This window comes from Tubulanus polymorphus, chromosome 1, assembly GCF_964204645.1.
Source record: "Tubulanus polymorphus chromosome 1, tnTubPoly1.2, whole genome shotgun sequence".
NCBI lineage: Eukaryota > Metazoa > Nemertea > Palaeonemertea > Tubulaniformes > Tubulanidae > Tubulanus > Tubulanus polymorphus.
The window spans coordinates 4,285,620-4,301,490 of NC_134025.1; the positions used below are offsets into that span (position 1 = coordinate 4,285,620).

Consider the following 15,871-nt stretch of genomic DNA (forward strand, 5'->3'; position numbering starts at 1 on the left):
TGAGATGCTCTGTACCGCCATCTACCAGCAACCTTTCAATCCATTATCATACACCCTCCGAACATACACACCGTACACTACCACATACATCACTTACCCCCAAACAGTTCTATATCATACTGATTATCAAATCCAACCACATCAAATAACCCTGCATCACCCAACCGACCTTACCTCATCACATTACCCTATCCTACCCTAACTGTCACCTACACCATACCCTGTCCCATTCCATACCCAAACCTCATACCACTCATTCCCTCTATGATTGAATAGAAGTAGAAATGTTGCGATGTTGTAGTTACACGGATGAGAATGATTCTCATCGCTAATGAAGATGAGAGAACAAACATTCTTAAAACTGAGGAGGAATAAGTGAATAAATGACTGCAGTGTTACACAGTCAATGTTACATGTACATCAGTTATAACTCTATTAGACTGAAACAATGAGTGAAACTTCTACAGTTACAATCTGACACAAATCAAACTGCGTCAGAAAACATTTTACAACTTTCTATTTTTCTATCACTTTGGTTTCAGATGTGCTTCATACGTATTCATAAATAGAATGTGTTATCATTATTTCAGTTGTTACGATAAGGTTGATTCAGTGGTCGCTGTAAGGAACTCTGATCTATAGCTGTGTGTGAAGTGAGCTGAAGATGGATACAGATACTTGCTGGAGACAAATTCAATAACCGTTATAATGAATCTACATTTTGTTTTAGTCTGTTAGGAAATAAACTAAATTCTGGTCCTGAACATCTTCAACTCCTCCATCAATAAGTGGTATGAATGAAGACGTAATTCTAAAACTACTTATCTTATCTCTCCTGTGATTCATTCAGCTGCTCCTATGATACTCCTACTGCTCCTACGATACTCCTGATGCTCATATGATACTCCTGCTGCTCCTACGATACTCCTACAGCATTGCTCTTGACTCAATCTTATTTCATACCACAGTAAACAGGAATTATACCTGAAATAAAGAATATTAGATTTCAATGTGGTATCTGTTGATTGTAGACTATTCACAGATATCAGTTACACAATTGAATGAATGAGACAAACCTCTTCTAAAAGATGATTAATAGATCTCAACCTAGTTACAGTCAGTGACGGGGGGGGGGGGGGAGGGGGCAGTTTATATTGTTGTTTTTAACTGATTCGAACTGACCGTTGAAGGAAGGATCGATTGATGAAATCTGTTGTTTGTAACAATAAGAAAAGGGATTGTACTTATGACTGGTAATATTCATCACAATATAATCTGTAAAAAGTAATAACAATGTTTTAGTTAATAATCACAACTAGGTTACTGTTACTGTTACTGTCGAAGACATCGATCTTCAAAAACAACAACTTGAAACTTTTAGCGGATTGATTGCATTTGCTGTTTCATATTATTTGTTTTGAACAAGCAGGTCACATGTAACTAATTCAACAGTTTGATCTAAGTGTGTTTGAATAATTATTGTAGGATCACTCGGACATTTTCTCCCTCCTCTACGTGACGTACAGAGCACAGCATAGCACAGCACAGGTCAGTCACTGAGTCAGCAGAGGCGAGGACGTGCGGACCACCGAACCGTGACGACACACGTGACCTACCTCAAATACGACTTAGAATATTGTTTGGCGGCGGGTCTCAGGTCAGTTCTAGAGACAGTGTTTATTGTACCTGCATCTCAGGGGTTTATACCGAACTGTTAACATAAGACATAGATATAATTCGAGGATAAAAAACTGGAAAAATTCCAAGTCTTACCAAATTTCAATATGGCGGGTCACGACTCCACACCGGAAGTGAGGACTCGCGGATTTGTGCGTTAGTCTGAGCTGTATAGGGGCAGCACTTAACGGTTAAGATTTCAAACGATGTGTTCTCGTCACTCAAGGTCAATGGACCCGGAAATAAATTCAAATCTACTTTCAAGTTCCATATTTTTTTATTTTGACACGATGGAGCCCTAAATTCTCTTGACAGCGATGGTTTTACATAGCATGTAAATATGCCCCTAAATATGTTTCTGATTGACGAATCGTTTCACTGTTTCAAGATCCAAAATCGTCCAGTTGTTATTGGACATTAACAACAATTCCAGACTGTGTTTGGGGCCTCTGCCTCTGCCCTGGAAGTTGGCATTTCTTTGTTTTGTTGGACGTTGTTGAGTCCGGCGTTAAATGTGATCAAATTTAAAAAGATGAGCCGTCATTCATTTCAGATTTTTTATTTACCTCTTTGTCTGCCTTCACGTGTTATTCATACGTAGCAAGTTTGTGATTAGTGACAATAATGAGCTGAAAACGCGTATGAGAGTAACAGCTGATTTGATGCCGTGTCACATGCCAGAAAATTATACATTTTCAATGAAAACATGTGTACAAAAACTACAAGTGACTGTGAATATTCTCAATCGTGGACAGGTATCACTTGATTTAAGTCATAAGATGTGATGCAACTCTTCTGCCATCTCATATTGTCATAGTACTCATAGATTGATTTCTCATTCAGATTGTGGATAATGATCATTATATCAAAATAGACAAAGTACACGATCGGCAGTTTCATGAAGATGTGATGCTGTATGAACCAGTTGTAATCAAAGTTCATCAACAACCTGTTTCATTTATCTATCCATTTTTCCACCAGTATGTAAGTACATGTGGTTAATCGTTGCCTAGACCAACTCAAACGGCTAACATCTGACAATGTTTGGACGTACCTCGTATCTTTTACAGAATGTGAATAATAAACCGTATGAAATGATTATCACTAAAGACAATCTTCAGGGATATTTGGGTTGTAATGACAACACGCTTCCGCATCTTTGTGCATTTAAAGACCCAGAGAAAAAGGTACCTTGAAGCCAAATTATCCCTTATGGTAAAAACATTGATTTGTAATACATCTCTTTGCTGACACAGGGTTTTTGTTGTCCGTGTTCTACTGATATATACCACACGCGAGGAGGGCAAGATTGTAAGAATTTAGAAACACCTGATGGTTTGGATGATTCATATCACGCCAGTGCTCATTGCCTCAAATTCCATCCAGTTTGGTTAGTTCAAACTCTCTCACGAAAGAACGAAATACCATGCACTTTCGTTTTGTTTGAAATTATCGATGAATTTAGATTTTTGTTTTTTACAGGTATTCGGTGCATGACCTACAAAATCCTTACCTTGAACATAACATCAAACTACATGCGTACACAATAAATTCACTAAGTGACAAGTGGGTGTCTCTTAACGCTAATTTAGATATATTGGTCGGCGCACAGAATGTTGATGTAACTGATATTACAAATCAGGTAGTTTTATATCTTTTCATTTCATGGATGAACTGCCTTTGATATTTTGAGAATTATACTTATTTCAATTCATCCAATTGCCTTATGATGATCATAATATAAAAAGATAAACCCAATTTTAGTACAACGTCTAATGAATATCTTTCTTTCAGGTTCTTGTTAGTTACACTGGATTCTCATTCAGTCCAGAGTTGCTACCGATAAATCACATCAGAAAATATTTACTTATTCCGGAATTGAACCCTGAGGTTCCCCTTGATGAAGACCCACTTCAAATGAAAGTCAGTTTCCCTAATGTGGATGAATAAATACCAGGGTATATTAAATACTAAACAATAAACATGATATGTGAATTTTTTTTTCAGGGAGGGCCAGGAGAATATTTAGTGTTAGACAAAGATTTATTTTCATTCTCTGGTGATCAATGTAATGCTATAGGCGTTTCACACTCTGCATTTGTAAACCAGAATCAATCATGTCTCCATTCTGCACAGAGGTATTTAGTAGATGTAGTTCTTTTCCAATCTTCATCGTGAAACTATAACAAAAAGATTTATTTGCAAAATCTATGATTTTTCCCCAGCTGTCTCCATAATCAGCCAATGGATTATTGGCTCGAAGATGTAGAAAATACGATCTTAAAACAGAAAGGGCAGTATTTTTTGAAGAACTTTGGAAACCTGACAGCCGATCCTATCAGAATGCATTCATTAACAAGACAGACATTTTTGGCGATGAAATATTTAGGTGAACACAAAAGTCAATTACGAATAGAAATAAATGCAGATAGAATACTAGCTTTACATCGAGGGTAAGTATCAATTTCAATCGTTTACATGTCATATGAAGTGTGTTGGGATAAATCTAAGATAATAGGATCAATTTCAGACTTCACGGACAAATAACATCGGTGACTATTGCACCAAAACTGAACTCTACACAGTTTACAGTTGATATAATGAATCGTGGATTAGTGTCTTCAACGTTTATTGTTCGTTTGAGTCATTGTACAAATGATATCAATATTAGCGAAGAGCATGTATCTCATGTCCAACCACAGAAATCTACACCTTATATTCTAACACTGACAGAATCAACACTGGATAAGACTGATGTTCATTGCAGCGGTAAGACATCATATTGATGTTTTTGGTCTTTTGTTAATTGTAGAGTATTTCCTTTAATTGTTTGTTTCATTTTGAAGTGTTTCTGTTAAATCATGATAGAAGAATAATAGCTGAACGTCATATACGTTTTATACCTGGTGAGATGTGTATATGTGATGGATTCTGCGCTTGTAAGGTAATGCTCGTGTTTCCTTTTACATGTATCACTAAATGCATCAATAAGTACATCCTTAATCCGTAATCAAATTTCCATTGTCAGTGTCTGAATGAAGACATGGTGTGCACACAACTCGCAATGGATAAATATCATCTAGCTGGATTTAGAGGACCAATGCCTAACCTAATATTGCCAGAAACTGGTGTTAATCCTGCAGTTTTCCTTGCATGCTTGCTTTTGGTTGTCCTATGGTTTGGTAAGTTCATGATTCTATTACTCAGCCAAGTTGACTCACGTGAATATTTTTATGCACGTTAAGAAATTTTCAGGCATCGTAAAAGCTGTGATTGGTGCAGCAGTTTCAACCAGAGTAGCTCGTATTGGTTTAGGACTGATTTCTAAGTCTCGTAAACTACAACACTACTATGAAGAGGAACTTCTGTATGTGCCAGTAATGTATGATGATGAAGGCGAAGCTATTCATCCAATCAGGTACAAAATCAAACTTCAATCTCATAATTTGTTATATTACCTATATTTGTACCTCTGTTTCATTATTTTCAGTAAGGAGAGAGCATGGAAGCTATCACGCCTGCAGGAAGTTTGGCTAAATGTTATATTTTTCTTCTATTTGCCATTCCATCCATTTCATTACTTAGTCCACCTAGTAAAACACTGGTGGCAGAAACGTGAAACTGAAAAAACTTCGAAGGTAATTTTCATACCGAGTGCATTATTGCACGAAAGACTATAATTGCAATATATTTCACAATATAATTCAAAGGTAATCACCCCGAAGAACAGTCACCCAGAATTGCGAATTAAGGCAAAAATTCCTGTTGAATTGACACCATTTCAAGCACTCATAACAAAACGTTTGTCACCGATGGATAAAGACGAAGTGAAGAAGAAATACAGAAAACATTTATCGCAATTGAGGGTAATTAGAGTTAGACTGCTTCATAGTTGTAGGATAAGATATTGAAGTGTATGAAATGAAGCAATTAATATACTAGTATTTGTAATACAGACAGAAATGAGTGAGGAACGACCCGATGAACTGGAAACACTTGCAGAAAAACCAGCAACTTCAAATGTGAATCTCTTATCATCAGGTAAATTAAACACATTACTGTACACAATAAACAGCTATAACTATTATAGAGTATTTATTGACTTGTATGTCACAATGTTAATCATAATCATATATTTTCAGGATCAGATACAGATGGAAAAACAAAAGATGATAAAAGAAGGAAGAGAAAGAAGAAATCACCTCCACAATCAAAATCGAGTAGCAATTCTAGTTTAGGTGAGAAAATGGATCAAAATACAGACAGGCAACCATTGCACTAATGATTGCATACAGACAATACTGCGTATCATTTATCATCCGAGTATGACTGTAAAATCTACTAAATATTTCAGAGCAATTGATTCCTACGAGGAGAACTAGATCTTCATACGACGAACTCAATAAGATAGTCGAACAAAAGAAATTAATCTATTACAATTTTACTCAGCCAAGTGCCTATTTACAGGTAAATAAATCCTGTACATCGCTCTCGAGTCATTGCGTATAAACACCTCAGTATTCCCTTATAGATTTGTGTTTCAAATTCAGGGTTGTGGACAAACTTTTAGTTTATGTGGATGTCTGAGAAGAGCAGGAGCAGCGTATCAGTTTGATCTAGACATAAATGTATTACAGGTATTGATTAAGGTTTGATTGACACAGTAATGATTGCTAGTGTTCAATGTGTTAATGCTCTAATGGTCTCTTTTCAGATTTATAAGAATGTTGACGGAGAGAGAACGGAATTAGAACAGACACTTCCAATCAACCCAGACGATTTTTTACAAACTATGGCAGCGGAAGATGTCATGCGTCATGTGACTTTGCAACCTTTATATCCATGTCTGAATAAAGTATTATTGTTACGATGATGCTTTGATTCCAGCAAGTTGTATAAACAGCTAAATGAACTACTTCGCATAATAATGATCCTGGCTTTTTCAAACTGTGATATAGAGTTGACTAAGTAAAAAATTGATTATGTGCGAATACCAGTACAATGTATTTTGAAATGTACAAAGGCTATAGTTGTATTTGAAAGCTTTTAGAGTTCATTGTTTTAATTTGATGCATTTGATTTGTTGCTGCATCTTAAACATACGATGTATATATGTTTATCAGCGCATGGAATGTTATTTTTTGTTAAAGTTTATAAATAAATCTTTTCGTTATTTGAAAAAAATATTTAGATTTGTTCTTTTGTCATCAATCTGAAAAGCAGTCTACCTCCGAATAAAACACACATGGCAGGTTTTTGCCTTAAAATGGACGTAAGACGAGTTAAAAAATATTGCGAAATCTTTATTGGAAAACCTTCCATAATGACAAAATAGTACACGTACAAACCTAGGAATACAGCATCATTTCTAAAATCTCTGATAAATTCTGAACGTAATTCTTTCACATATCTTTTTGGCTGACTAAGACTATAGATATACATTGTATAGTAGGAGGAATAATATAAATGAATTACCAGTTAGACATGATCAGGAGACTTCAAACAAGTTGATATACATCTCATAGAATAGCTGACTAGCAAAATGAAATATGAACGCATATATATAAACTATTGAATAACACTTGATTAATTTCAACCCATGGAGAAAAATAATGTCTGTATTTTCTATAAAAAAATTTCATGAACCTACTTACATCATGAACAAATAAACAACTGTATTGTATCTATGTCGGAGAAATGTCACACAAACCTCCAGTCCTCAAATCAAATTTCTCTCTTTTACTTGATGATCGAGGGTATGCAGATGAATCATTAAGTCTCGAGGATGATAACATGTAACATTGCACAGTTCACAAACTATCGTTTCCTGTTCGGTTGATCTAAAAATATAAGATAATAATAACATAAACTTTTGCCTGAAATCTGTACTCCCTGTGATGAAACGGTATTTGATCTAAATAAACTTGTTACAAGAGAGTTACGCAATTAACTTGTACACACCTGCCGGCTTTAGATCGTAACAGTTGCACATGTTCAATCATTCGTTTTTGATGATCAAATGGCGGTAGTTCAGGGGTATCGGGTTCTAGATTCAATACTGCACTATTGTGTAATTCAAGTAATACACGTGAATTAGCCGATTCATCCGTAATACAATGCTCCAATACATCTTCATCTGGTATCTAAAAATACAGAAAAACATTGAACTCTTTCTATTCAAAACCAACGACTACTCAGAATATGTTGAACTGCTTACATGTCCCCACTGATATGGTCTTGTATATGGTGTTGGCTCAATATATTTCCTTTTTTTCTCCAATAAGCTATTATATCAGAAAAGAAGACACATAGATGCATTAAAATGAATAGATTAACAATCTCATTATACAAAACTAAGTTGTACATACTTGATAATATTGCTTCGCACTTTTTTAGTAAGGAGATCGATTGCGTCAGACGACCACTGAATGATAGGCTCTTGATGTCCAACAACGTAGTTGATTCCAATACGTACACCGTTAATCTAAAAAAAAATAATCCAAACTGAATGAAACTTACGTAAAGAATGACTGAAGTTTTACTCGATTAGATCTTCATTGATTATCATACCTCGTTTATGTCATCTTGGTCAATTTCAACATCAAATGTGATCTCCATATCATGATCAGGAAGAGCTGAACCACCAGTTTCTGGATCAGCTCCAAGTCCACAAATTGCACCGATAAAACAAGTTTTCTCAGGATTTCGTCTGCAAAGAGTATCATTGGTGTTTTAAAACTTAAAATCATGGATACAAACAGAGATTTCTATAGACTCATTAGAATACCTAATTTCCATAGTAGGTGAGAATATCATTGACATCAATGCAGGTAATCCTCTGATATTAGGCATGACTGTAGTATTTCGACAGATGAGTGTGTTTCCTGATGGATTCAATCCAACGTGTGCAGCAACCATTAACCTTTCGTGCGGATCTTGAGGTTCATCATCGATGCAAACAGAATTTACACTGTCTTGTTCTAGTCTTGTGACTCTAATTAAGCAAAGAATATATGAAATGTCAAAATCACTGGGTTTCATTTCAATTATTTTCAATGCCTTTATTGCGTCTTACCTAAATTTTCCCATGCATGTATATGAAGCGAAGCCGATCTCATATGGATTCCAAGGACCTGTTAACCTCACCTAAACATCATAGTTGATATATACGTGTTAACAAATGAACGTATACCTGATTCCTATATTGGTATGTTAATATGTGTATTGTATATTCAATATCATTTATGGAACTACACATACCATTCCTTGCTTTTTACGTTTGATATTTTCATTCCCGATCTTTAATTCCAGCCATTCGTCGTCTTGATCATCGGCATAGTTCAAATTGCTCGAATCTTTTTGTCTTTGTAGAAAACTTTGTTTCGACAAGAACGGTTCTTCGGCTTCTTCCGCCAGACGTTTTTTCTTCAATTCTTCGTTGATGTTTACTTCCCGTCCATCGGGTCTTCTCACAACTACTGTCACTCGTAACTTGTTGTTCATAACTGAATAAACCTGTTTTGGAAAATTGGAATCGGTAGAATTGACGACGGACGTCGAGTTCTATAATACTTCACTATGTGGAATCTATTCATTACCTGAGCGATGACTCGAGTTTGACTCATGTAGACCTGTTCTTTAAAGAATTCGACAGCTTCTTTCGACCATTCTCCGTTGTTTGACCGGATACTTGACGGTCTCAGACAAGCTAATTGACATTTTATAGCCTACAAATACAAGTACTACAGTATATACGAAATCTCACGCTTTCAAAGCTGGAACTGGAAACAAGTTAACAACAAACCTGGAATGGCCATTCTGGCGTTAATAGAAAATCAGGGATGCTTGCCAATTCATTGATCCGTGCGGTACTTGTATTACCATAATCAACGAAAAATACCTACAATGATACAATGATATATTCTCCAACCATCAGAAACAGATACTGTTACGTACATCTAAAATCAATGCATTACTTACAACAGCCAAATGGATCAGTTCTCTTGTACGTTCTTGCTCGATCTGTTTTAATTCTACTATCCGAGCTCGGTAATATCCCCTCACACCATCCTCTTCAAATGGAGCTAAACACAAAGTGCCAACACCAATATTCTTCGGTGGTACCTGCCGATTTTAAAGTACCGTTTAAGAAATCTTTAAACATGGTTTTACTTGACAAGGCAACTAGATTGAGACATTTTATATTTATTTCACTTACAGCATTTCCCTGAGCCATGTAGCTTTCAATAAGCTTCTGCATATCATCCAACTGTAGACTGTTGTCAAAATAGAATGCCCAAAAGTGACCGCAAGTGACAATCTGAAATATACACACAGTTATCTCGGTACAAGAAGACTGTTTAAGTTCATGCATCAAAGAAAAGATATATCTGATTCGATTTTCAGTTGTATAACTTACATGTGAAACAACAACTGGAACAGCAGTTATAGTAGGGCGTGGTAATGCTACCTGGTTATACGCACTATTGTTTACATTTACAGTTCGAATGCTGGAAAAAATGATTAAAATTAGGATCTACATAATGAATAAACGATCACTTCACATGAGATTATAATACATCATACTTTAACATACCGATTTGTTCTTAATCGACGTCCACCAATACTAGACGGACCACTAGCTGAATCTAATTGTTGTAAAGTCAGCGTTTCAAACCTCTGTCTGACCGCGTCGGGATCTAACATGGGCATATTCAGACCTCTTTCACACTGCCTGTTAATGAATCATTATGTAAACAATAAATACTCAAAACAATATCACTTCCACAGATGTTCACAAACTCGATGAAAAATTGTATAGATTTGTATAGATACCTTACTTTCACAGCTAAATAAACGGCTTTCAATGCTCTTACAGTGCCAGTTTCATTACCACTAGGCTCAAATTCTATATATGCCCTGTACATCAATTAGAATAAAGTTCTACAGTTGATATCACATACATGTCTTAAATGTCATTTAGATTTCGTCTATTACGTACCTACTATCTTCGAACGAAATGCTTTTTATTTTACCGCATTTGTATCTGTTTTGAAATACGTTTTCAATTTGGTGACGATAGAGTGCGCCCTGGTTTTGAGGTAGTCCTTTCATCTACAACAGTAATTTAGAAGCTAGGAAATCGAGTATCTAGAAGGAATATTATCACAAGACGAAATATAACATAGGAATAAATGAACGAACCATTACAGATGTGAATGGATCATTTCCAGATAGTTCCTTCACAGCTTCTGCTTCATTGACTGGTATTCTAACAAAATAGTTCGGATAGAATGCACCGCATAGAACAATCTAAAATAGACAATCACCAATGAACCAAAAAATACTAGGACAAAATACATAATCTAAAGCATAATTGTTTGCATTATATACCTTCAACATGAGTTCATCTTCCTGAGGATTAGGCACTCTGTTTGGACGGTTTGGAGGAAGAGTAATCTTGAATGCCGAAAGTCTGTTCGTCAATTCTTTAATCAAATCTTCAACCTAAGTATGTAAAGTACGTACAGAATTTTTCATAGATGAATGAGGCTCACCGAGTTTACTTAATGAAGAATTATTCACGTCTATACCTCCCTGAGACGTCGTATTTGTAAATACCAGTCTCTACACCAGGCTCGTTCAGATCTAACTCCGCCACGTCGGAACTTTCCCTGTCTTTTGTTCTGCTCCCAAGTCTATCAAGAAATAAAACAAGTTTCAGTCAATAACTAATCGTACAGAAAAACACATGAATACGCATCACACGAACGTACCACATAAGCATTCTTCATGGCAAAACAATCGCTATATGTCCATCTAGACCAGCCCACTTTATACCTACATAATAAGTTATTGTTGACATATTTGTTGTGTTTTTATGGGTTAAAGATAAAAAGTTTTGATATGAAATAACATTTTCTTACCCATATGCGGAGAACTTTTCCTTAAACGGAGTTTGGAAAAAGGATGGTAGAGACAGACAGGCACCTAAATATACAGGGGGAATTTCAGATTGAAATATCCAGCAGTTATAACAGATACATGCATAGAACAGATATTCATCATACAGATATTCATCATACAGATTACACGGTATAGGTTTTTACCAATTATGAGACAATCCTCCAGCACACCAAAAATGTATCCGAGAATAAGCATTCTTCCGACATGTATATCGACAGGGAGAGAGGCGAGAACATTACCGATAAATGTCAAATCTCCATCATGTGGATTCATTTGTCCTGATCTATGAGTTGTCAATGCTGCCACCTAAAATTACAGAATACATCAATCATAATTTCGACGTGACATTTTCAAGAAACAGGAATTAATATTAATCAACTCTTAATTCTAACCTCTTTCAGCATCAGGATAGTTCTTTCAATATCATCGAGTGGAGGTGGGGATAATGCAAGTGCAAACAACGCTTTCGGTTCTCCCATATTCAACTTCTTACACTTCAATATAACTTGTTCAAGCGGACAACGCTATAAAGATTCAACAATCATTATCAGAAATTCAACACGAAAGAAATCCTTAGTAAGAGAATAATGATAAATTCGATGACTTACGAGCATTTCAGGAGTTCCATAATCGGGTAATTCTTCGTAGAAATATCTAGTAACCATGCGATACACTCGACCACTGGTAACACGACCAGCTCTTCCTAAATACGACAACATCGTCAGTGAACGTGTCACTATAGCATTTACAGCTCGGTAAGATTCTGAAACACACTTTACCTTTTCTCTGTAAACAATTTGCTTTTGCTGCCCATGTAACGATTAGACTAGTAATATTAGTGTCGGGATCACACCACAACACCTTCGTTAAACAGAAATCTATCACTGTAAAGATAAGGATAAGGCAAATATACTTGTAGATTGTAACAGGAAATTTTTGTAATTCATCAAACTTTTCGGATGAGAAATAAATGCTTCTGTTTACCATATTTGATATCCGGTACAGTAATGGAACTTTCAGCAATATTTGTGGACAAGATGATTTTTCTCATTCCGGGTTCTGGAGGCAAAAACACTTGAGCTTGTTCTTCAAGTGTTATAGACGAATGCAATGGAAGCAACATCAAACTAGATATATATCATAAATCATTGAATTATTAGTTGACTTTACTCATGTTTATGTATTGAGTATTGATATGATCACATACTTGAACTCCTCTTTATATTGGTTTAAATTATCCATTACTTCAGAGATCTCGGCGAAACCTAACAACAAAACACACCATCAAATCAGAGTTAATCACCGATACAAGATTATGACTTTTGCGCATTGAAATTCATTTGTTCTTACCAGGTAAGAATATCAACACGGTGCCTCTTTTTGGAGATAGACTATTATCATTCTTCATTATTCTAAAAATATATATGATACAATGTTACTAAGCGATAAACCCCATATCACAATGTAGAAATACTGATTAGATACGCATTCGTTTTACACACCCTAATTCCTGTTTTTCCAGTTTATCAAAATGAGTGATTAATTTCCCAGCTAATTCAACAGATATACTGTTTAAAGATGGTTTGTCCATGCTTGGGTCTGCAGGTAACTATAATTAAACAAAAAAGCACCACATTTATATGAATTTTTGAGTACATATCAACAGTTTCATCATCCTTGATAGAATAAACATACTTCACCGAGTGACTTTAAATTTTCGATGTAGTATTCACCGACATTATAGATCTTTCCTTCCACATCGACAACTGGGGCAGGTTCGAGTGAGTTTCCGACTGGAACGCCGAAATAATCAGCAAACAAAGCAGCATTGATTGTAGCAGACATGAGAATAACCTGAAACATAAACCAGTAACATCTCATGACTTAAACTCTTCACCTGCTGCGATCTTAAGAGGACTAAATCTTTAAATTACCTTGACGTGTTTCGAGTTTTCTCTCAACAACTTCCTTACGACGAGAAGCGAAAAATCAGTGTCTTGATCTCGTTCATGAACCTAAAATCCATGAGTGAAAGATGTAAAATGACGAGAGATTTAGCAAAATTATATTCTCTTTGTTCTCTGTACGAGTCGATATCGCCGTATCTTCATGGCTTGGTGAATAAGGCAGGTGATGGGTTTGAATCCTGTGCTATTCGGTCTGGACATATGTCAGTATTCTCCGACTCACTGATCTTACAAGTCATACGTAGACAGTTCCATGAATCTTCAACTGGATGAAGGAAGGGCAGAAGGGCAGCGGAAGAAGAAGCGAAATGTGCAAACCTCATCAAGAATAACATGCGTATATTGAAGCATGTTTTTAGTGTTAATCAGTTTTTCCAGAAGAACTCCCGTCGTCACGTAAAGAATTCTAGTGTCGTCGCAACCAACTCGATCACGAGCAACCTAAAAAAATACAACGGTCAATTTTTCAACGCAAATCACAGCAGTTTGGTTGTAAACAAATAAAGACGAATTAAATGAAACATCTAACTATACCTGATAACCACATATTCCGCCAATATTCCAATGTCTCTCTGAACACACGCGTTTAGCGATACTCATCGCCGCTATTCGTCTCGGTTGAGTAACTATGATGTTACAGTATTTGTTTTCGAGAGCGTAATAATCGAGAATATACTGCGGCACTTGCGTAGTTTTACCGCTTCCAGTAGATCCTTGAATTACAGTTACAGGATTGCTTTCGATTGTATGGATAATCTGAAAAGCGGATTCATATCATAGTTCATCGACATTAATCTCAATGAAAGAAGTGTGGTCCAACAAGGTGAATACTTTCCCCCCTTTTACAAACGCCCTTCGTTTTCCCTGATTTTTCCATTTGATAATGCGAAATTCTCTGAGTGAGTCGGAGAAATTTTTTGGTTTAAACCGTTACTATTCATTCAATTTTTCATTGAATCACGTACTGCTTAAGAAACATGAGGTCAATAGCATTAGGCATTCTCAAATTCCCTGGGTTTTCCATGTTTTACGTAAAATTTGTTCTCTAGTTTTTCAGTGGCCACCCCGTCTTAATTAGTGACCAACATCTTACAGACCATTCGGTCACCACGCATCTCATAGAACATTCAATAACTCACCTCATCATGGAACTGAGTTATTGGCAGCTTTTTGTCATAAACCGTGTCAAAATCATATTCCTTGTAGACATCGTTGTTCTGTTCTCGTAAGGAATCTAGAGTCGCTACGCTACCGCTGATATAACTAGCAGTTTCTATCTCGTCCATTTTTGTTGATGCAGAAACTACTGTAGCCGTGTCATCGTCTTCTTCGGGTATATCATCCTAAATTCAAAAATCAAATCAACTTTATTATCAACAGGTTCGTATTCAATTAAGAGGTGACAGCTTTATGTTGAATACAATATAAACCTTGTGTCTCAAAGATTCGAGATACTTTTCTTGGTAGTAAGCAGCATAATCAACTGGTCCATTTACACGGGTATGTCTGGAATTTACACGGAAAAAATTTTTCTTCATTTGGAAATATTAATCCTCACAATCAGAGATAGATGATATAACTAAACAGTTCAATGTAGGCCTTGGGGTAAGACAAGACAGGGACAGAGTACCAAAGCGGCGCACTGGTCTGAGGGAGTTCCACTGAGGTGAAGATGATAAGACAAATTTTTGTTCATTGAATTGGGCCAGGGCCAAGGGTTAATTAACTTGCGTACATTTTGTATGCTGGAGCAATGGGTTTATAGACCTCAGGATCACATGGCTGGCCTTTCTCGTCTAAGGGTTTGCCACCAGAAACACTGCGACTGTGAGTTTCTGCTTTCACTGTTTTCCCAATTGCAAACCAGTCGTCTATTTGTTCAAGTGTCAGATCTTGCACAGTGCGACTCATTTTTGTTAATGAGTTACTGAATGACGCGTGGATAGATCTTATCTATCTCTAATTAGTGGCATTCAAGAAGTTCACACGAGATAAACTAATAAAGCATCAGGAATCGAATCTTCCTTTCAGTTTAATTGACAGTTAGTTCCAGTACACGAGGGCCACATATTCCATGTGAAAGCCATATAGTCGACGCATGCGTATTGCATATTTTCCGCCTATGTCGATTTGGATTTAACTTGAAAATCTGCCAGCACTTCACAGGGACTGGTAGTGGCAGCACTTGCCGATCTCTTCACCATTGGGCATTTTGTATCGGACAGTGACCGAAATCTATCATGCAAGATGTTATTCCTCAA

The 15,871-nt window shown here is 36.2% G+C and overlaps 2 protein-coding genes across 2 annotated transcripts; one reads left to right on the forward strand and one right to left on the reverse strand.

Annotated features, from left to right (window-relative positions):
- The first annotated feature begins 1,901 nt into the window (after positions 1-1,901).
- Positions 1,902-6,778, forward strand: LOC141914712 (hapless 2-like). The gene is made up of 19 exons (XM_074805983.1): positions 1,902-2,011; positions 2,231-2,432; positions 2,521-2,661; positions 2,748-2,864; positions 2,934-3,067; positions 3,160-3,319; positions 3,472-3,600; positions 3,685-3,815; positions 3,903-4,130; positions 4,208-4,446; positions 4,524-4,621; positions 4,706-4,859; positions 4,933-5,315; positions 5,388-5,543; positions 5,634-5,718; positions 5,820-5,915; positions 6,032-6,144; positions 6,228-6,314; positions 6,392-6,778. The coding sequence occupies exons 1-19, from the start codon at positions 1,995-1,997 to the stop codon at positions 6,548-6,550; spliced, it is 2,829 nt and encodes a 942-aa protein (XP_074662084.1). The 5' UTR covers positions 1,902-1,994; the 3' UTR covers positions 6,551-6,778.
- Positions 6,779-6,997: 219 nt separating this feature from the next.
- LOC141901723 (ATP-dependent RNA helicase TDRD9-like) lies at positions 6,998-15,639 on the reverse strand. Its single transcript, XM_074789156.1, has 36 exons — positions 15,346-15,639; positions 15,041-15,116; positions 14,750-14,953; positions 14,145-14,366; positions 13,929-14,051; positions 13,578-13,658; positions 13,339-13,497; positions 13,146-13,252; positions 12,994-13,055; positions 12,851-12,908; positions 12,628-12,770; positions 12,423-12,527; positions 12,252-12,346; positions 12,036-12,167; positions 11,787-11,949; positions 11,604-11,667; positions 11,454-11,517; positions 11,271-11,375; positions 11,071-11,184; positions 10,882-10,989; positions 10,679-10,791; positions 10,513-10,596; positions 10,274-10,411; positions 10,097-10,187; positions 9,896-9,997; positions 9,658-9,801; positions 9,482-9,577; positions 9,276-9,404; positions 8,938-9,192; positions 8,753-8,823; positions 8,465-8,671; positions 8,248-8,386; positions 8,046-8,161; positions 7,895-7,961; positions 7,639-7,820; positions 6,998-7,517 (listed from the first exon to the last, which is right to left on the reverse strand). Exons 1-36 carry the CDS (start codon positions 15,519-15,521, stop codon positions 7,397-7,399), a joined length of 4,416 nt encoding a protein of 1,471 aa, XP_074645257.1. The 5' UTR covers positions 15,522-15,639; the 3' UTR covers positions 6,998-7,396.
- Positions 15,640-15,871: the final 232 nt, after the last annotated feature.

What these genes read in the sequence shown, in the direction of transcription:
- LOC141914712 (XM_074805983.1), top strand. An exon ending in GACTGATGTTCATTGCAGCG is followed by an intron (nt 4,447 to 4,523) that starts GTAAGACATCAT and finishes TTCATTTTGAAG; the next exon opens with TGTTTCTGTTAAATCATGAT. An exon ending in AAACTGAAAAAACTTCGAAG is followed by an intron (nt 5,316 to 5,387) that starts GTAATTTTCATA and finishes TATAATTCAAAG; the next exon opens with GTAATCACCCCGAAGAACAG.
- LOC141901723 (XM_074789156.1), bottom strand. Translation starts at nt 15,521, where the DNA reads ATGAGTCGCACTGTGCAAGATCTGACACTTGAACAAATAGACGACTGG. An exon ending in TCGAATCTTTGAGACACAAG is followed by an intron (nt 14,954 to 15,040) that starts GTTTATATTGTA and finishes TTTTGAATTTAG; the next exon opens with GATGATATACCCGAAGAAGA. An exon ending in ATTTAAAGTCACTCGGTGAA is followed by an intron (nt 13,253 to 13,338) that starts GTATGTTTATTC and finishes GTTTAATTATAG; the next exon opens with TTACCTGCAGACCCAAGCAT.